At 40.5% G+C, this 22,161-nt stretch overlaps 1 protein-coding gene and 1 long non-coding RNA gene across 2 annotated transcripts; both read right to left on the bottom strand.

The window, feature by feature from the left end:
- Positions 1-1,409: 1,409 nt before the first annotated feature.
- LOC143415070 (uncharacterized) lies at positions 1,410-4,077 on the bottom strand. The gene is made up of 2 exons (XR_013095680.1): positions 3,782-4,077; positions 1,410-2,162 (listed from the first exon to the last, which is right to left on the bottom strand). It is a non-coding gene; the product is annotated as an uncharacterized LOC143415070 (long non-coding RNA).
- A 9,767-nt stretch (positions 4,078-13,844) lies between these two features.
- On the bottom strand, positions 13,845-21,715 carry LOC101487266 (nuclear receptor subfamily 4 group A member 2). Its single transcript, XM_004575352.4, has 8 exons — positions 21,508-21,715; positions 21,379-21,424; positions 20,406-21,229; positions 19,154-19,283; positions 18,895-19,052; positions 18,588-18,787; positions 18,295-18,473; positions 13,845-15,298 (listed from the first exon to the last, which is right to left on the bottom strand). Exons 3-8 carry the CDS (start codon positions 21,222-21,224, stop codon positions 15,039-15,041), a joined length of 1,746 nt encoding a protein of 581 aa, XP_004575409.1. The 5' UTR covers positions 21,225-21,229; positions 21,379-21,424; positions 21,508-21,715; the 3' UTR covers positions 13,845-15,038.
- Between the last annotated feature and the right edge of the window lie 446 nt (positions 21,716-22,161).

Below are 22,161 nucleotides of genomic sequence, written 5' to 3'. Positions count from 1 at the left end.
ATAGCAGGGATCATGGATCAATTTGCTTATATCAAAAGGTCATGCTGCCTTATGCTGAAGAGGAAATGCCCTTGAAATGGGTGTTTCAACAAGACTATGGCCGCAAACACACCAGTAAGCGAGCGGCATCTTGGCTCCAGACTAACAAAATTCAGGTTATGGAGTGGCCAGCCCAATCCCCGGACCTTAATCCAGTAGAAAACTTGTGGGGTGACATCAGAAATGCTATTTCTGAAGCAAAACCAAGAAATGCAGAGGAATTGTGGAAGGTTGTCAAATCATCCTGGGCTGGCATAACTGTTTACAGGTGCCAGAAGTTGGTCGACTCCATGCAGCACGGATGTGAAGCAGTTCTCAAAAACAGTGGTTATACAACTAAATATTAGCTTAGTGATTCACAGGAATGCTAAATCTGAATGGTTTTTTTCAGTTTATTGAGTAAATATTTGAGTTTGTAATGAAAAATGCAGACACTGCTATTTTTTTGAACAGCCCAGTATCATGTTTTGCTTCATTTTCTGTAAAGTAATTGAAATATTGATACTTTGTTCTTCATGTTTTGATGTAAAATATAATGTGCAGTGTTCCCAATGAATGGAAATAAAAATATTATACGGATTTTGAGCTTTACTCACGTTTTAAAACACACTGTTATTATTTTGAACACAACTGTACACTACACTCACTGGCCACCTTTGTTAGGTACATCAGCTACTACTTAATGCAAATATCTAATCGGCCAATGACATGTCAGCAACACAGTGTATTTTAGGTAGACATGATTGAGACAACCTGCTGAAGTTCAAACTGAGCATCAGAATATGAGAGAAAGGTGATTTAAGTGAGTTTGAACGTGGCATGGTTGTTGGTCTGAGTATTTCAGAAACTGCTGATCTACTGGGATTTTCCCACATAACCAGTAGTGTTTATAGAGAATGGTCTCAGGTCAGAGGAGGATGCTCAGGCTGCTTTAAGCTGCCAGGAAGCCAACAGTAACACCAAAAAACAAAAAACCACTTGTTACGACTGAGGTATGCAGAAGAGCATCTTGGCGGCAGCAGAAGAGCACACCGGATGCTGCCCCTATCAGCCAAGGTCAAAGAATGAGGCTACAATTTGCAGGGGCTCACCAAAATTGGACATGCTAGCATGTTAATATCAACCAGAATCTGAGGAATGTTTCCAGCACCTTGTTCAATCTATGTCATAACAAATTAAAGCAGTTCTGAAGGCAGAAGGAAGTCCAATCCAGTACTAGCAAGATGTATCTAATAAAGTGGCAGATGAAAAGGCAATGAGTCTTTTTAAAAATAACCAAACATCCATTTTAAAGCATTAACATCTCTTTCACAGAGCTCCCGTCACAACAATCAGAAAATTTTAGAATGAATGAAAATGGCAACAAAATATTTAAATGAAGTTGTTTTTTAATCAATTTTCAGATTTATAATCAGCAACAAAGAAAAAAGCCCACCGCTCACTTTGAACAACAGAAAACCCCACAAACAATAATCACCAACATCTGGCTCCCTATCAAACAACTCCTCAGAAGTGGGCTTCACTCTGAACCTTCAACACATTTTCCCCCCAAATACCTCGCACACTTTTTCTGTACCGTCTGTACCTTTGCTGCTCTTTGAGCTAACAGCATGCTCATTTTCTTCCCAGTCTTGGCTCTCATCTATGGCAGAGCTGTCTTTGGCTCTGGTTCACTGTTAGGGATGTTCAGCCCACAGAGACCTGGTTTAGTTCTTGCCCTCAGTAACCTACCAGGTTTTCCAGGACCTTGTGTGAATCAGGATCCAAACTGGAATAAATCAACATATGAAAATAACAAAAATGGAAGAGAAACATGTTGCCCGGTGATCTAAAGAAACTCAACTTTTAGTGTCAGTATGGACATGTGCTGAAGGCTTCACTGGGAACGTAAATGTGTGAAGAATGCGCAGTCAGAACCAAACAGCCCTTTGATTACTCCCCCCGTAGATAAGTAAGGAGTCACCATAAAGTTATTAGCCTCCTGCTTGTCCCTCATGCCAGGTGCAGGTTTTCTCCTCGTCCTCTTTAATCCGTGACCTCTGAGTCCTTCTGGTCCACACTGGAGTTCTGCTCCTGGTTGGAAACCTCCAACTTCTTCTTAAAAGCTTGATTGTGTGGGTCATCTGGAGGGAGACACACACACAGACACAAAAAGTGACGAGAGTGATGAGAGGACAACACAAAACAAATATATTATAGTAACAGCAGAGGTCTGATGGCACAGATGGTAATCATTCGTTTGGGGCATTCTGTTCATAACTTTCACAGAGAGTTTTCAGATGTAACCGAGGGAGGTGGAGGGTTTGTAGGGTTTGGTGGAGTCGTCGTTCTGGCCTCACTGAACATTGGCCTGCAGGTTGCACTGGAGCTGTTTCCAGTATTAGCACCTCCGAGTCTGAGGAAGACGCTTGACTTGCTGCCTCGGGGAGGAGTTCAAGCATCGCAGGAAGGAGCGGTACTCATCCACATTGAAAGGAGACAGTCGGGTCGGTTCAAGCATCTGATTAGGAGGAGATTCCAGCTTAATTCTCAAACAAACTGAAGATATTCTATTCCCTAGAAGAGTTGGAGGAGGTGGCTTGGAAGAGTTAGAGCTGTGCTCTTCAGCTGAGACTGTGGCACTGTGTCCTGGGCTAGCATAAGCGACAAAAAAAATGGAGCTGTTTCTGATTAAAAACCTACCAAAAACAACCAAACACAAGAACCTTTAAAAGGCACAAAACCTTCAGAGGAAGCAAACATTTTACCTAAAATTACCTTTTTAAATTTTCCATGTGTAGCAGCATAGTTTATAGAAAGTAACTCTCTGGACGGTGTGCAAGCGATCAGTCTGCAATCAACACCAGTAAAAGAATTGTTTTACTTTTAAGTTCTGTCGTGTCATGATTGGTCAGTACAGAAACCAATACAAACGCACCCAATCCAAGTATCGATAGCAACGCTGGTATTGGTATCAGGCCGGTACTAGTGCAACAGAATTGACGCTTTGGGTTGTTTGTCTTCCGTAAGTTCCCTACATTGTTCACGCGAGTTTCTGCGGCCTATAGGTAATGTTATATTTTTATATTTGAACCATTTTTGCGGTAAAATAACATTTTCTAGCCTAAAAAAACATAACAATATAAATATCGTCTTACCGCTGAACACCACATTGATGATCCAGCCTATAGAGCAAGGTGTTTTTTTCCATGCATTTAAGGCGTCTTATATACGAAACACCCTGCTGAATACATACAGATGTGTCTCAAAAGTGTCTTTAAAAGTGTCAGGAGGGTTTTTATGGCTTTAAATTGATGAAAATAATAAAATAAACACATGGTTTCTGATTCGCAGATTTTCCACGTCCTGGACCATAAACCCTGTGTTAATCCAGGGGATGCTGTATTTGGTGGGGTTGTATTTTCACACACAATACTGTAATACGATACTGTAGTGGTCCCACCCACTACTGCATAGCCCGGCAGGATTGGACTCTTTAGCGTGCCACTTCTGGGTCCCCGGGCCATATGTTTGACACCCCTGCACTCTACCCTTTCCTCTGTTTTTTAATAATGGGGTCTGGGTGCAGCAGACTGTCTCTGCCTGCAGCTTTATAGCTTTTTGTTGGTGGCCTCCTCAGCAGACTCTGCTGATCTCCGCCCTGTCCTGTTCCTCACCAACACCCTCGGTGTCACCGTCCTCGCCCCTTCTTGTCAACACCGCGCAGTCACACCGAGTGTGGTTAAATCAGGATCTTACACACCTATTCTGTATAACTTTACTTCGGGTTTCCAGATGACATCCAGCATTTTCCGTTGCTGCTCGATCTGCGCCTCGTACCGGACGGTGGTTTCCTCCAGTGCCGAGCACAGGTCATCGCCCACAGCCGACATCCGCTGCCTGAGGCGCTCTCTGAAAGACCCAACCGAGGACATCTTCACTCCCACCGACGGCTGGGTTTAGTGCGAGCACACAACAAAGAGGTCCTCCAGCCGAAAAACACCGAGATAATGCCGGTAGCGCCTTCTTCGTCTTCAGCTGGGCAGCGGTGGCGCAATGCTGCCCTCTGCCGTTCACTTGTGAAATCCACATGGAAAAACATGCAGGACACTAACGCTTTTTCCTGTCTGTTAAATTTGATCTGTTTTGTGCTGATGTCACTGATACTGAGAGAGTGGTAGAGAGAAATCGTAACACATTTGGATTTTGTGACACTTGGAGAAGACATAAAGTTGATTTGGTTGCATTTTGAACCCTTAGATTTCTTCTCCTGTTCTTCTGAAGCAAACTTGGAAGAAAATAAAAGGTGGAATTAAAAAACGCCAAATACTACTTCAAGGGCTCGTAGGATATTAGTAGTGTGGGGAACATTTTATGCTTCCTTTTAATATGTCCACTGTGTGAGCCTTCATGTTACTCACCAAGGAGATCTGGGCTGTCAAACACAATATTTATGCACTTACCTGTCCTTTGCGCACAGAGATCTCTCTATATTTTGTGAATCTTTTAATGATATTATGCACTGTAAATGATGAGATATTCAAAATCTCTCCCAGTTTTATGTTGATGATTACTCTGAAACCGTTCCACAATTTGCAGGTGCAGTTTTTTGCTGATTGGTGAACCTCTGCCCATCATTACCTCTGAGAAACTCTGCCTCTCTATGATTTTAGAGGACGCTTTTTATACACCAAGTCACATTAATGAACATTAATTAACTAATGTTTAGGTTAATTAATTAACCTAAGTAGTTCCCAAAAGTTCCTCCAGCTGTTTCTTTATAACACCACACACTTTAAATTCATTATTAGCTCAGATTTTTCTTAAATTTTCTAAGTTTTAACATTTTGTATGTTTTCTGTGTTTTAAATTAGAAAAAAGCTTCATGAGATTGGGAAATCGGTGCATTCTTGTTATTTTAAAAGCTATGCAATACTTAAAATCACTTACAGTATACTTATTTCTTTGTTTCCTGTAAGGACCTGATTTGTTACACTCATGTTACACTCATTTACTTACCAATTGTAAGTAAATATAATTACATTGTAATTTCTAATAAAATACATTGTAATCCCATTTAATCACAGGTTAATTATGCCCCTAGTTGCAGGTCATATTTCAAAGTGTTGGCTCCTGACTGTGAGGAAATGACACTGTAACACTGTGTAACATTAAAGCAGTGACTTCTTTATGCAAACCCAGACTGAGCCCAGGGTGAGGACTCTGTGTGCACCAACACTCTGGGTGAACTGAAACCAAACCAAAAAGAGAAACACTGTTTTTTTCCCCCCTTGTGGTGTTCACATCAAATCATTTCTCATTAGCAGTGTGCCTTTGTCATGGATGCATGCACGTGGTCAGCATGTATGAGGAAGAACAAAGTCTTGGTGAACTTTAGCTGTCCATCACTCTTCACAGGAACGCAGAACTGATCCAGGAGCTTTCACAGGCCTGAGCCCATCGCACCAGGCCGCCGCCTCTGAATGTGAACGTCCTCATAATCCTCAAAGTCCTCCGGAGCCTATAGCTCCTTCATTCCTTCCTTCAAACAGTCCCCTAAGCATCTTTTTTTTTTTCCTTTTTTTGGAAAGGTGCGAGAGTTTGCGATAGTGGAGATCTTTTTCATGTCGTGTGTTTCGTCCTCCTCCCCCTCGGAGGTCCACAGATGCTCTTCTGTTACATCTCTCTCACTTTTTCTGCACCCGGTCCTCATGACTGCTTGAGTTAGAACGTGACAAGAACGCCAAATCTCAGGTTAAAGTCTTTTAGACAAGTCACTTTATTTATAAGAAGAAGCAACACCTGTATAAAAAGGAGATACAAGCTGGAATCAATGATAACAATTACAGAAAAAAAACCTTTCAGCTTATGAGTTATGCAGCAGTAAGACGTTAGATTGGAGGATTGAACCCACATTATTACACTGTGTGCATTCACAGGGAAACAAACTGTTTAAAGTCAGCTCATTTACAGAAAATAGAACTTTTCTGTGGTTATATTTCACCTGCATCTGGTTTCCCGTGTAGTGAATCTAACACAGCAAAGCTGAGAACATGCCACAGACACCAAACGAGTCGTGCACACTTAAAGTACATCAGAAATTCAACGACTTTCCACTTTAATGAAAACAGTTTGCAGTACCAGCATAGAGGAGGAAGAGGGGGCTGGTATTTCAGAGTAAAGTGGAGCTCATAGTGGGCTCAAAGAAGCGAAGAACTCCCACATTTATTATTATTATCATATACATTAACAGTGATCATGCCGCAGGTCCCAGCAGAAGGTTTTAAAGCCACATATTCCCGTCAGATTCAGATCTAGGCTTTGGTTAGCAAAGCAATCAGTGGATTTGGAATATTTTGCCATCATGAAGAGCGCACTCAGCAACTCTATCTCTAAATCTTGTGTCACCGAGACAACAGGTAATAATTGGAAGGGATTAGAGTGCTTTATTTCTGAGGGGTAAACCCCTCAGGGAGCTCCTCACAGTTTACAACTGAAATTAGCATTGTCTGCTAACAGGGCAAGAACTGAACACTTGAATCACCCGACTGGATTACTTCAGCCCAGAGGTAAAGGACAGAATACACACAGAAGAGCCCAAGTGATGCATCAAGAACCTGATTTACCGATTCGACTTTTAACCTCCAATCCGCAGCTGATTCATAAACAGCAATTTAGTTTCTTCTGTGAGTTTGTGCAAAATTTCATAATGAGGCAAGAAGGTAAGACTGAAAAAATGGAATTATATCCTATTAGTTTAGAAATTAAATCATTTGGCCTAGTATTAGAGTCACAGCTTGTATTTGCTTTGTGCAAACCTAACAGCCCTTTGGTGGAGCTGCCAATAAGGCCCTGGTGATAAAATTTAAGAGTTTACTGATCAACATTTTTATAGTCTGGCTTTTTGGACAAACTCTTATTATGAAGAAAGCCAAAGTATTTCTTTCTAATTAGAAACAGCATGCATTTGGTTTGTTATACACACTCACTGGCCCTCAACGTTGCTATTACGGGATTAGTCCCGTTTTGGACATGGTCACCAATCTTATGTTGTCCAATTTTCTGTTTTGGTTCAAAGGTTCCTCTCCTAGGCTAACAGGAGTAGTACCTGCTGTGGTCTTCTCCTTCTTCTGAGATCAGCAGTTTCTGAAGTACAGTCACTTAAATCACCTTTCTTCCTCTTTCTGATGCTCACACTGAATCCAGCAGAATGTCATGACCATGTCTTCATGCTTAAATGCTGCCATGTGATTAGCTAATTATACATTATTGTACATAACCTTGGCTTTTCTATAAAGTCCAACATGCTCAAGTGACACCCAGAAGACAGCATTATTTCTCAGACATCAGCTTATAGCTTAGTTTTCATTTTGTAACTATTTTCAAAAATGTTTGCTGGGTATTTTAAATGTTGTGCACACAGAAAGGTAAGAACTTAGAAGAACAGGGGTTTAGCCTCAGTTTGCCTTTCTCAGCTGTTTTTATGTGTGTCCTCAGTAAAAACTATTTATTACAATTTAGAGTAAAAAAAAACTATTTAGAGTAAAATATATGACAAAGCAGGATAGTTTTTATTCTGCATGTTTACCCATTTGTTTTCTCAGTCAGATTAAACCCTCACCTGTCACATCTGGTCTCTAAGCACCAAGAAGGCAAGGTTTTACATCAGGACTGCCCTACCATTGGGTTACATTATGGGCCATCTTTTATATACAAACTGACAACATCCTCCCAGGTTTTTGGCTTCAGTCCTCAGCCATTTTCCAAGCACAACATTCAGAACACTTTGGATATTTGTGGAGAAGTACGAGACATTATGGAGGAAGATAAAAACAATGGTCTCGTTTGACGTTGAATCTCTCTCACTTGCATTCCAGTTACTGGAGTAGTGGAGGTAGTTCATAAGACATTAAAGGGTGACCCTACCCTTCACATCAGGACTAGTCCTCTGTCTACATTTCACACACAACTGCCATTACTACAGGCAGAAACATGGTTGCACCAGTTTTACCCAATGTAGGTAAAAAAGGGCTCCAATATTCTATCCTGAAACACCACCAAGCCATTGAGTTTGTTAGACTGTGGAACTAGTACTGAAAAGCTGATGTGTACCATAGGCCAATGCATATGGATACATTAAGGCATGACTCTCATCACCCACTGGAGCACAAATTAGTTGTCATCAGGATGCTACAGCACAGTGTGAACATCATCCCCACAGATACAGAAGCCAGCAAAGCAGAAGAACATCATATCAAGAAGGCCCTGAATAAATGTTGTCATCCCAGCTGGACATTTGTCAGAGCTGGGAAGATAACCCAACAATGCTCCAGGCGATCCAGGAAAGAGTATGGACAGCCACCGCCTAAGTGAAAACCACTGGTGAGCCCTTATGTGTCAGGAGTTTCGGAACAGCTGAGACTCAATTTTTCAAACCCAGAAAACACGCTATGCTAAAAAACGATCTACCCCAAGGAAAACAGAGTAACAGGAAACAAAGTAATATCGTGTACATGGTGAAGTGCCCAGAGGATTACTGTGAATTATAAATTGTGGAAACCAAGCAAGCTCTGGCCAACAGGATGGGAAAACACAGAAGAGCTACCTCATCAGTCCAGGACTCTGCAGTCTTATTATGCCTACAAGCTAGTGACCACTCCTTCGGTGATTGGCTGTAGCTCAGGAGGTCGAGCATGTCATGTACTAATCCAAAAGTTTGTGGTTTGATCCCATGGCTGCTCAAGTCTGCATGCCAAATATCCTTGGCAAGATACTGACCTGACGTTTTGTGAATGTTAGACAGAAAGCACTTAAGCACTGAAAAAAGTGCTTGGGTGAATGAGGCATGTTGCATAAAGTGCTTTGAGTGCTGTATGAGAACCAGTCTATTTACCAGTAAGTGATGAGGATGTGCATATCCTGGTAGGAGTCAAGGAAGCCATTTGTGTGAAAAGAGAATGACCATCTCTGAACCGAGGAGGGGGCCTAAGGGTGCCAGTCTTTGTATTTATACAACATTTTAATCATTATTATTGAGCCGGTGCTAGTGTCAGTCTTTCTTCAATAGCACGTTTTTTAAGATCAGGGAAACCTGATCTTGAAACCTGCAGTCAGCTGAGACTCACGTAGTCAGTTGGATTAGTGATGAAATGTTTGTTCAGATTGACAGAATCTACTTCTTCTGATTACTGAGCATCCATTAAGACATACAGTCCATAATGAAACCAAACTTTATTTTAAACTGCGCTCCAAGCACTGTAAGAGCCAAACGGCAAGAGAGAACAAATAAAATGTATGCTTTAGAGAGGTTAAGTTTAATCCTCATCCTTTCCAGATATAGTTACGGTATGTTACAGTAACTCCGGCCTGAAAACACCAACTCAGCTTTGTGTTTATCTGCAGAAGCAGCCAGAAGGTGAAGCTGTACGTCTACAACATGCTTCATGCTATAAATGATAAATGCTGAAATTAGAGTCCAGTCAAACTGTGCAATCATCAGTGTGGTGACTTATTTTTACATTTAACGAATATGTATTGATTTCTGGATTATCCATTCTTAAAAGAAAAATGACCATTGATTATTGAAAATGTTTGATAAAAGACCGAAACAATCCAGCTTGTTGTTTTTGTCTGGGGACCTCTAAAAGTGGTTCATGCATGCTGTAGGAGCTGTAGTGACTTCAAATGGAAAGTATTCATTTATAATTATGACAGCTATTGATGCATCTGTCCAGTAATCTGTAATAATCTGCAATGGATTACATGTTTAAAGTAACAGGGGGGGCCCCTGCCTATAAATCTGTCTGCGGTGGTCCTGATGCTGGCGGGCTCTGGGCTGCTAGCGATAAGGGTTAAGCTGTATTGAAGCTGGATGGATGCAGAGATCAAAGTCAGAGCTTCAGAAAAACCCCACGAGTTGTGCACTTGAGATAAAATAGTTGATGCTCCTGAGCAACCACGGCCAGCCCGAGGGGCTTCAGGAGCCCCAAAAGCAGCCTATTTCTGATGGAAGTTCAGTTGTTTGGCAGTGAGAGACAATCAGAGGTCTGTTCTCACTGCTGCCTGAACTCTCTGACCTTCTGAATCTCCATACTTTGTCTTATATAAAATCCATAGCTTATGAGGATTCCTGTTGGTGTTCTCCCCTGTTTTCCTAACATTTATAAAGCATACCCAAAGTTAACTTTTATAGTTGTGGCTCTTTTTCATTGATGATGGGTGAAAAATCCATGCAAGCCAGATTAACTGTTCCAACCAAACCTGGGAAAACCACTGCTTTATGGAGCTGACTGTGTCCTGCTGATAGGGAAAGGAGTTTCCATATACTGTACTAAGGTAAAAGATTTTGAAGCAGCCCATTGGTGGATCCATACACAGGAAGTATAGTTATGGTCAAACATTTACATCTACTCATCATGGGCATGAATGCCATGGCTTTTAATTATTTCTTTGCAGTATTTGTTTTCCAAGTGAAATGGCTCTTCTTGATGGAGGACACAGTGAGCTCCATAAAGACGTGGGTTTTCCAATTTGGGATGGAACAGCTACAACTTGGCGTCATAGAGGATTGGGCTTTGGATGAATGAATCATGATGAAGTTAAACCAAGAAAAGAAATATTTAATAGAACTTACAAACAACAAAAAGCAGTGCACAAAAACTGGCGGGTTGAAAATATGAAGCAATAATACAAAAATCTAAAAGGAGCACAAAGAAGGCTAGGAACAACACAGTCAGAGAAGCACAGGAAATGACCACAGAGGAGTTACAGGTGGGGGGCAGTGGGGCCAGACAATCACAAAATCGGGGGGAAATTAACAAAGGCAGGAAGTAAAAACCACAATGAGGGAAAACTAACCTTCGATGGCTCTGACGTGCCACTGAAGCTGATCGCGCCAACTCAACACAATGCTTCCTTGTGTATTTTATAAGCGTCCCCATGGTGCCAGGTCTATTTTTTTAGGAGGCTGCACAGAGCAGGTGAAGAGGGCAGGAAGTCAGATACAAGCAGTACATAGGGAATCCAGGGAATTTTCAAAATAAAAGACCCCACACAAACTAAAGGCTCTGTTTCTGAAATGCTCCCAGTGGGATTTGAAGCTGTGCAAAGGATGGAACAAAACAGTGATGGGAACGTGACATTAAATCCAGTGTATTCCCAGGGTAATGCTGGCAAAAAGTAAGTGACAGACAGGGACATACAGAAGGCAGGAGGAAATGGGAAGTGGAAACGGAAAGGAGTAAAATAAAACAAATGATTACTTGTAGAATGATACAAACCAGATGTTTTGCACTGTGCAGCAACCCCTCTTCTTTTGACAAGAGTCTGTAACACATCTTCTTTGCATAATACAAGTTTTTATGAGTTTTATTTTTGTGTTTTTGAGCTCTTTCACTGATGTCCACAACAGAAATGTGACTGTTTTTGATGTAATGCTGTATGAGGGCCTGAAGATCCCAATCCAGTACTGATTTTCAGCCTTGTGCTTTGCGCACAGAGATTCCTCCAGATTTTCTGAATCTTTTGATGATATTATGGACTGTAGATGATGAGATATTCAAAAGTCTATACATACAGGACATTATTCTGAAATTGTTCCAGAATTTGTGTTTTTTTTGGTGATTTATTTAAAATGCTGGGGTTTTTTTTGTTTTTTTTTTAATACCCAATCACGTTGCTGACCTGCTGCCAATGAACTTGATTGTCTGCAAGATGTTCGTTCTTTTCAGGTAGCACTTACTTTTCCAACCTTTTACTGTTTTACTTAATCAAATGTACGAGTTAAACCTTTCATTAAAATATTAAACTGTCTTAGTTTAAACATTTAATATGCTTTCTTTGTTCTACTGCAAATAAAATATGAGTTTATACATTTTTTAATCACTGCATCACACAGCGTACCAACCTTTTGGGGGAATTCAGTTTGTACATTTCATTCAAAATTCCTGCCCAGCCTTCTGTGTGGGAGTTTGCTTGAACCCATCTTCCCTAAACTAACAAAACCTATTTCCAGTGACAGAGAGCTGGTGCAGTTGCTGGTGCCTTTTGAGAAGCTGCAGAATGACAGGTTTGAGAAGCGATTGTTAGGACAGTTGGGGAAATTAAGGGGGGGAAGAGAATCCTGGCGGATAGAATCTGCAAGCTGCATCTGTGAATTATCGATGAATTTCCTGCAGCATCCTCTCCTTTAGCTGCTCATGTCAGCGCACCATACAACACAGGACTACAACATTAGCTAAAAGGGAGGGTACATCAAAGCTAACACATCACATAAAAATGTGAAGTAGTTGATCCATTGTTCACATTGCTTCTCTTAATCACTCCAGGACTATTGTAGTGATAGTGATGAATTAAAGAAGAACCAACTAGGAGATGTTATATTAGTAAATCATTGGGTACCGGTTACTTCAACATTTGTTCCTATTTTTGTACTCCATATTTCGTATTTAATTTAACTGACACACAGTGAATTTTGGAGTCTTTGAGACCTTTATGAGCTAAATATCCATAAATGCAACATGAAAGGTGCTTTTACATGTTGTTCTTACACCTGATATCAGTTATGGGACATTAAAAGTGCTTTTTTGCAATGAGCTACAGCCTGGGTACACTGTCTGCTGCTTGATCTTTGTGTAGACCGTGCATGAAAGAACTTTTAATTCCTTTTTCTTGCACTCTGTAGTTTTGCTCTTTGGTTATTAGCAATATGAATAGCAAATGATTTCAAACTCAAGCCAACATCTTCTTTGAGGCTGGGATCCAGTGGTAACAGCTGCACAAGTTTCCTTAAAGCTCCAGATGGGGGTGTCTAAATACTTTTGGTTATGCAGTGTATTACAGTACTGCAGGGACTTGGCACTGACATATACTGTGTATGCGATAATGCTCTAGCATGACTTTGTGGATCAATAGATTTCCTATAGGCTAATTTTTGTAAAACATTCCTGTCTGTGACCTTAATTCAATGTCCATATTTATAAAGGTGCTATAGGAACTAGCACTGTTTGGCTGTTAAATATCAGTTATTGTATTGCACTCGCTTTCTGCACCTGTCAGTCACCATCATCATCAGAATAAATTGGATGTTTCTCAGATACCGTTATCGATTTATCTCTATCTCAGCTCGCCACGCCGGGGCACCCGAACGGCCCCAGATATCGACCTGCAGGCCTATTAAAACCTTCTTGGGAACATCATCCTATAAGACCTTTTTTTCAAGTCATGAAATCAATGTTTTCAGCCAGATAGAAGAGAACACATGTCACCAGCTGCAGAGTACAAATCAGCTGGAATAACTTGAAATATTTACATATGTATGACTAAAAATGTTTAGGCTGCTGTTTAAAGGATTTGGCTTTTCACTGAAGTCTTTTAAAATGTGATGTTTTAGAAGAGATTTTAATCATATGGACAGGAGCAACATGAGGTCGTAGGATATATTCAGCACCGGCGCCTCCATTTATTTGCTCTGTTTGGCCTTTCTTGGTGTAGATGCTGAATCCTGGGCCTTTATCTTTGCCAACGGCAGCAGAAACTGACTTCTTTAATGCCACATCTAACCAAAGGGCTGCAGAAATGTCAGGCAGCCGACGGCCAGAAAACACACACACACACACACACACACACACACACACACACACACACACACACACACACACACACACACACACACACACACACACACACAAACACGCACACACACACACACGCAGTCATGCCTTGGAAAATTCTGTGTAAACTCTGCCAACTTTGAAAAAACAGTGCCAGTGTGACCTTTACATTCATATACAGGCACACATACGGTTTCTTATAGCTTATTTTTTAATGGATCTCCAAAGTTTGCTTTTCTCATTACTTATCAGAAAAAACTGGCAAATTAACTAAAGAGGAGAAACACTGCTCATATTACTTTTACTTCTTTTCATCTTACTGGCAGGCGTTAGCATCCATATTTACTGTTTCCTGCATGAATCGTGCAAATTTTCAATAAACTGTGTTGCAGCATTTCACACAAATGCAGCCAGCTACCCATAATGTGTTCGTATGGGTGAGTACTTTATGGCATTTTTGCATGCATAAAAAATAATAAGCAAAAAAAAAAATTGCATTAATACGAACCAACACGTACAGAAAGAATGACCTTTGCATAAAAACAACGTGACATAAATTTGGTCTATGCAATAAGTACATTTAAAAAATGCAAACTTACATATAAGTTTGAAAACATAATTAAAATTTAACAGCAAAATAAAATAATTGAATCTCTTTAAGAATGCGTTTTTACAACAGTAGGTGTTAGAAAGTTGAATTAAATGTTATATATTGTAATTAGAATTGTTATTAAATTCAGTATAACATTTTTAAAGGGACTCTGCATTTCCTGCGATTAAAAATCAAATGTCCAACCATAGTTTCAAATAAATGATAGAAGGCCCGGCAGTCCAGCCAGTGTAACTTCATTTAGTCTTTTATTTATGAAAGTGTGGACAATGACATCTTACTCTGAGAAGACAACAGAGGTTAATGAATATTATTAATCACTAATAAACATGATGGGACGCCTTGTCTCGTATCAAAATGCCTTTGTACACAATGAGTAGCAGGAGAAAGCGTAAAATAAAGTCGTCTGAGTCACTTGCAGTCCATAATCTTGGCCTGACGGGCTCATTAAATCACGCTGTACAGAGTAATAATGGTAGGAAAAGCTTATTTCAGTCTTGCAATGAAATTAATCCTTTTTTTCAAAGTCATCAGCATGCTTCAGTGAAGTTATATTTAGAAATTAAGTGGTCACAATTCTTGGATTAAATTGCTTCCACTTCTCATTTCACTTGTTCTCATCCCAATGTGATCTTCTGGTTCGGTATAACTTTTTAAAAATGTTTTTGTTTCTTATTTTTTTGCACACAACATCCAGATAGTCAGCAATTATTATCGGGAACAAAGCAAAAGGGGTCTTACAGTGTCCTCGGCGAGAAAACCACAGAAAACCGTTTCCCTGTGTGTCTCCTTTCTTGTCTCTAAAATGGCAACGTGTCGAGGAATAACTTATCTATGATGGCTGGTGGCGGCACCAGATCCTCCAGCTTCAGGTAGAAAATCCTCTGCAGGCCCTGGATGCACAGAGTGCGAAGTTCCGGCAGCTTTTCCAAAAGTCTGGACAAATGATTGGACCAACAGCTCGAGCCTCCATCCGCGCTTGTCCCACCGTCCTTCAAGCACCTGACCACGCTGCTCTGTAGCTCCTCAACTTTCTTTGGCTCCTTCAGTCCATGCCGCTCTGTAGAGAATTAAATAAAAAATGAACTAACTTTACAAAGTTAACCAGGATATATTGAATTCTTTTATTACCTTTTAACTGGTGCTACAATAATTTCATTAAGTAAAATTACTACTTGTAAATCAGACTTTTGGTAGCTACATTCATCTCAAGGCTTTTGTTCTAAAATAACAAAGAATGTGAACTTTTAAAAATTCAGTTTTATTAACCAAATTTCAACCATTCAATTCATCTTATAAATCGCATATTTAAGATTGTTTTGCTTGGGTATAATTTTCAATACTTTTCCAGTCATTATGTTTAGCTAAGATTTTGCCATGCTATCTGTTACTGTTGGTTAGCAAATAGGTTTGACTAATTATATTAATAATTTATTCAATTTTAAAGCCCACTTATCGGGCCTCAACTTAGCTAACAAACTCATTTGTCTCAAACTTTTAGCTATTTCAACTAGTTTTCTTTTACTATTTCAAATTAGCTTTAACTAGTTTTTCTACCCAATTACTTTTAGCTAACCTTTTAGTAGTCAGTTTAGCTAATTATGCTAACTATTAATTTTAATAACATTTTAAAAACTATTTATCCCATATTAACTTTTTTTTTTTTTTATTAATTATATGAACCACATTTCAACCATTATCATATAAATTGTAGACTAAAGAGATTTTTGTTTAGGTAGAAGTGTCAGTGCTTTTCCAATCATTACTGTCTGTAATGTTAATTAGCTGATAAGTTTAGCTACCTTGGAGTACACATTGACAATAAACTGGACTGGGCTAAAAACACCACAGCACTTTACAGGAAGGGCCAGAGTCATCTCTATTTTTTGAGGCGACTGAGGTCCTTCAACATCTGCCAGAAAATGCTGAGGATTTTCTATGAGTCTGTGGTGGCCAGTGCGATCCTCTATGCTGTTGCATGCTGGGGGAGCAGGCTGAGGGTCGCAGATGCCAACAGACTTAATAAACTGATCCGTAAGGCCAGCAATGTTGTGGGGATGGAGCTGGACTCCCTCAAGGTGGTGTCGGAGAGGCGGATGCTGTCCAAGATAAAGACAATGTTGGATAACACCTCCCACCCACTCCATGACATGTTGGTCAGTCACAGGAGCTCGTTCAGTGAGAGACTGAGATTACCGAAAAGCACCACTGAACGACACAGGAAATCATTCCTGCCTGTGGCCATCTCCCTGTACAATGCATCCACTTAACACACTGTTTGCTGCTACAGCTACACATGTTTCTTTTCCAAATATTTATTTATAAGTGACTTATGTATGTATGTATGTATGTATATATATATGTATATATTGTACTATTCTTAGTTAGCGTATTGTCTGTCTTGTCTTAATGTTGGTTTAAAATGGAGCACTGTAACAAAAAATAATTTCCCCCAGGGATCAATAAAGTATTCTGATTCTGATTCTGATTCTGATTAATTATAGCAAACATTTATCCAATAAATTTAATTAAACATTTTTTGAGCCTCTGGTTGTTGCTAACAAATCTATTTAAACAATTTACTTTTATCAATTCTGTTTTCTTTATTTCAACCACTTTTTAAAAAAACAAATTACACTATTAAATTACCTTAAACTAATTATTCCCCAAAAGTTTTTGTTTTTACCATTTTTGTTATTTTAAAAGATTCTATATAATATTACGTCTTTGCTTTTAGCTAACTTTAGCTGTTGTCTTTACTTTTTCGCAGTCATATTTAGCTAATAGAAACGTATCCATTACTTTTAAATCATTTTTAAGATATTTATCTATTTTAACTAGAAAGTTAGTTATTATAATTTGCTAACTATTTCAACCATAATTAAATGACTAACAATTTATCCATAACTTTTATCAACAAGTTGTCAAACAAACTATTGTTTTGTTGTTGTTTGTTGTTTTTTTCACTATTTCCAGCCATTACCCTTTAATCTGGGCTAATTACTTGGAACTTTTAGATAACTATTTAAACCAGTTACACTAATTATTGCACTTATTATTCTACAAGATCGTGAAGGACCTCAGCCATCCCAACAACAGACTGTTCTCTCTGTTGAGGTCAGGAAAGCGATTCCGCTCCCTGAAGACCAACACAGAGAGACTGAGGAGGAGCTTCTTCCCGCAGACGATACGGTCTCTCAATCACACCACCACACAGTACTGACCCACACTGGACATTCTGGACATTGTTTTCACTTCATTACTTAAATCACGCTGCTGTTATTGTGTATATATTTATTTATATTTCTTCATACATTCTTATATAGTTCTATATTGTGTATTTTGTTGTACAGTTATTTTATTTTCAACTTTAATTTATATATTTTATCTTATTCTCCCAGTTAAATTACCCTTCATTCTAATTTGTGTTGTACAGTTATTTCATTTTTAACCTTAATTTATATTTTATTCCTTCCTAGTTAAATTTACCCTTTTTAATTTTTCATATTTATTTCCTATCTTATTCATAGCCTTTTCCTTTTTTGTTTTCTTTAGGTCACGAGCAGTTGTCCAAGCATTTCACTACATATCGTACTGTGTATGACTGTGTACGTGACAAATAAAATTTGAATTTGAATTTGAATTTGAACATGGCGTCACAAATTATGTAAAATTGCACACCTTTTGCCAAGTTTCGCTAGATTTTCTCTAGATTTAGAGAAACTAAATCAATAACAATCAGTCCAGCTTACTTGTCATCCCTTAAACATGTAGTTCACATTCAGGAAAGTTTATCCTCAGTAAATTAAAGCTTCACATCCTGGCATGATCTAATAATGTGACTGATTATACAATATTGTTCTTTTATCTTTATTTTGATTTTTCTTTTTTTAAACTGGAGCTGTGTTAATGACAAAAAATATTATAAATGGTAACATTCCCATGTTGAATATTATCAAAATAGATAATCCAGGGTCACTTGAATGTAGCATTTATCGGTTATGTCTTTAAGCTTTGTAAATCGCATGAAGCGGAAAATGTTCTTGGACGTCTCACCGGTGACCAGGGCGAGGGTGCATATACAGGAGAAGGTGGAGACGTCCAAGTTCATCCTCTGCAGATTGGCAGAAAATTCAACAATGCTGTCAATCCATTCGCCAAAGCCCCGCAGACACTGGAGCCGGTGCCACACTGACCCGTCACAGAAGATCAGTTTCCCTTCTTCTGGGTTGGATCTGAAATGTTACAACAGCCTGTGGTTAACGTGTGAAGCTGGAGGGCAGAGGTGAATAAATAAATAAGTAAATAGGCAAATAAATTCTATATAAAATGTGTAAAAGGTTATTTACCTGTACGACAACCGTAAAACAAAAAGTTCCAGGAAGGCAGAGTAGAAGAGAAGGTCTTGGTCATGTTTAGGTAGAGAGGTGAAACCCGGGATCTTCTGCGCCCAACCCCGAATAACCTCTATCGATCTGGTCAGGAGGTCATAAAACTGGCGGACATGCTGAGCATCGTCTCCTGGGGGACTTCCTGGATTCTCTTTAAACTGCATTTAAAGGTCACCGGTCGGATCAGATTGGAAGGAAGGAGGATACCAATGATTATAACTCTACTATGTCTTAGTCGTATATCAACAGTGTCAGTTCTACTTACTTTGGAGTAGTCCAGGCGAGAAGGTGGAGGATTGGACTCCACATGCGCCCTGATGAGGGCGCTCAGGAGGGCGCTGCCAGGTGAGGAGGCGTCTGGAAGAGCTCTGGGTTTGGACGGCAAGCGACCTCTTCGACCTTTCAGGCTGTCTGTCCTCACCACTGCAGAGGAAAAGATGAAGAGGGCGACACTTTTCAGCTCTGACCTCCTAAACGGCACCAAGAATAATGGTTTAAGAAGTTTTTTGGCTCTATCAGTTTACCTTCTTTGACCATTCCCACTGTGAGGCACTTCTGGAAACGGCAATATTGGCATCGGTTCCTTCTGCGTTTGTCCACAGGGCAGCTTTTGGCAGCCAAGCACACATACTTGGCATTTTTTTGCACTGTGCGCTGCACAGAGAGAAGAAGAATCTGCATATTACTCTATATACCTTTTGAAAAATACAATCCTGCACTTTAATAGGTTCATGGCTCTCGGGCTGAGGTGTGGTCGAATTTACATCAGTCTTCTTCCTGATCCAGCAAACACACCTGATGGTTAAAGGACTCTTTGGTTAATAAAAATCTGACTTGTTGGTGTGTTTCTTAAAAACTTGAAACAACTTTCAGTGCTCTAAACACATCTACCACTTGCTGCTGTTCACTAAAACTTTACACAGTACCTTTTCTTTTTCTAGTAAGAGATTTTTGGAAATTTTCTTGTAAAATTTTCAAATTAAAGCACAATTTTGGTCTCTAGAAACGTGTGCTGGTGGATTAGTCTGAAATATGGAGCCATATGGATCTTTTAAAAGATCTAATATGAGAAAAAGGAACAAAAAAAAAAAGGTCCCTATGAAAGAAACAACAAGAAGAGACATAACAATAGTAATAGCGGACTTTTTTTTATAAACATACTGTCATGACAATACATCTCAGAGGGCTCATTGTTAAAAAAAATACTTTTGAGCCATTTTAGAAAGATAAGAAAGGTAAAAGTAACCTAACAAGGGGTTAAATTGTTCCTTCAAAATTAGTGGCAGCACTCTTGCTCCTGTGGGCCATCTGAGGCACTGAGCAGTCGGACAGGCAGGTCTGGGTAAATAGAGGGTCGTGGTCATTCATAATTTGGAGACTGGCCCCGGGGAATCTCCCAGTGAAAGACGAAGGAGAAGGTTTTGATTCACGGCACGTTGGTGACCATTTTCATACAGGACATTCGCGACGTTTAACGCGCGTGTCAAGAGACCAAGAGAACAAAACGTGCCTCTGGAGTCTATTGTCCAATTTAGAAGGCCGGTCAGAGCTCCCCGGGGGAAGCTTTATATTATAGCCAATTACTTGGAATTAGAGTTGCATTATGGGATATAATTCCCGTGGGTGTGTAGTTATTTTTTAATCATATTTTTCACAGAAATGTTGGAAGACTTTTGTGCTAAAAAAGGGAGTAAATATCCATAAAAAACAACTTTCAGATCTTCAGAGTTTCCTTTAAAACTGCAGATTTGTATTAAGCCTTCACTGAAAACAAACCTTGAAGAACCCCTTGCAGCCCTCGCAGGTGCGCACTCCGTAGTGCTGGCAGGCTGCGTTATCCCCGCATACCGCGCACACCCCCTCTGAGCTCAGCGGTCCTCGGCCGGGCGCAGAAGAAGTTTGGTATTCCATAAAGTGGTGGCCGTGCGCGAGATGGAGTGGGTGAGCAAATCCAACACCGCTCTGTTTGCCCAGGCCGGTGGAGCCCAAAACGGTGGGTGTTTCCAGCTGCTGGTGCGCCAGAGCTCCGTCAAACTTCACCTGGCACGTGGACAAACTCTGGCCGTCGTGTTGCGCGTGTTTTAGGGACAGCAGGGAAAACCTGGACAGCGCGTTTTTCCTGTGCGTCGCCAAATAGTCCTGCCGAAAGCTGTACAGGGAGCCGGAGTCCTCCCAAATGTGTCCCGACGGAAGCTGGAAGTTGGGCGTGAGGGAGGAGTGCGGGGAGGGGGAGCGGTAGTAATAAACGGGGCTCGGGGAAGAAAGGAGCTCGTCTGACTGGTGCGCTGGGTGCTGATTCGGTTGATAGCGCGGGCACCCGTGCGCATCCTCCACCTTGACGCACGGCAGCTCCCCCTGGACCTGCATCTGAAACAGACACGGGGGCTTTACGTCGTACCCAGAGCCGTAAGAGTCCGCCAGGGGGCCGAAGGTGGGGCCCGAGGCTCCAGCCGACACTTCACTGTTAGTAAGATCCATGCTGAACTTGACAAACTCCGGAGTGAGGAAGTCGCAGCTGCGCTCTCCGCCGGAGCTCTGGGAGGCTGGGCTGGCTCCTTGAGGCGACGAGCCGCACTGGGTCTGGACGCACGGCATGATCACTGCAACAACACACGCAGATGATGAAACGTGTTTAAAAGTGCGATAAAGTGATGCTCTAGTGAGGCAATGTCGCTGGAATTCACCGTCAATGCTTTTTTGTTGATATATTTAATTATAATTTTTTTTAAGGTGAAACAAGCAAACTCACCTTACAATTGATTTTCCACAACCTCCTATTGTGCCCCAAACGTCTCCTGGCACGAAACAGAAACAACAGATAATTTGTTAGCGAGCCCAGTCCCCCCATTTAAACTCAAAAGAGTAACATTTCCACTACCTTAGATGTGGATCCAGTGCGGGAGGACGCTGGTGAGTAATCCCATCCCTACTGTGTTGCTGCTCGTGGATCTTCTGAAGCTCTCTGGCTGTATGGACGGAGCGATGGAAATGACTGTTCACTTCAGCCACTCTTTGGCTTTGCAGACTGGCTGCCAGTGGCACCGACAATGTGCTTTTGTTTACGTGCTTACGCGCTCCAAGCCCCATTACGCACGCACTGGCCACAGAGGGGTGGTGTGAGAGAGTGTGTGTGTGTGAGTATGTGTGTGTGTGTGTGTGTGTGTGTGTGTGTGTGTGTGTGTGGTTAGAAAGCGGCTCAGTGAATTTGGAAATTATGTTTATAATTAAGTTTAATGTAGTTTTAATAGATGTACGGCTGCAGTGGGGGATTCAGATTGGACTTATCTAGTTGTAAACGTGTGTAAAAGTATATAAAATTACACTTTTTATGTAGTTTTTAAAAACACAAGAATACTACTACACATGCTTTAATCTGCAGGGTGCTTGGTTTACTTATATGTGCACGCCTTCTGTCCTAAATAACAGAGGAAACGACAGCTGGCTCGTTGTTATTATCCCCAGGGAGGATGAAGAAAAGAGCGGAGTTGCGCAATCCTGCCTTTGCCTTACATCAATTTACGTGGCACCGCCT

The sequence above is a fragment of the Maylandia zebra genome, linkage group LG23 (genome assembly GCF_041146795.1).
Source record: "Maylandia zebra isolate NMK-2024a linkage group LG23, Mzebra_GT3a, whole genome shotgun sequence".
Classification (NCBI taxonomy): domain Eukaryota; kingdom Metazoa; phylum Chordata; class Actinopteri; order Cichliformes; family Cichlidae; genus Maylandia; species Maylandia zebra.
This window is presented reverse-complemented; position numbering and strand designations above follow the sequence as displayed.

Excerpts from the sequence above, each read along its gene's own strand:
- LOC101487266 (XM_004575352.4), bottom strand. The coding sequence starts at position 21,224 with ATGCCGTGCGTCCAGACCCAGTGCGGCTCGTCGCCTCAAGGAGCCAGC. Across the intron at positions 19,284-20,405 it reads GCTGCAAGGGGTTCTTCAAG|CGCACAGTGCAAAAAAATGC; the intron begins GTTTGTTTTCAG and ends CTCTCTGTGCAG. Across the intron at positions 15,299-18,294 it reads CACCCTCGCCCTGGTCACCG|AGCGGCATGGACTGAAGGAG; the intron begins GTGAGACGTCCA and ends AATTCTCTACAG.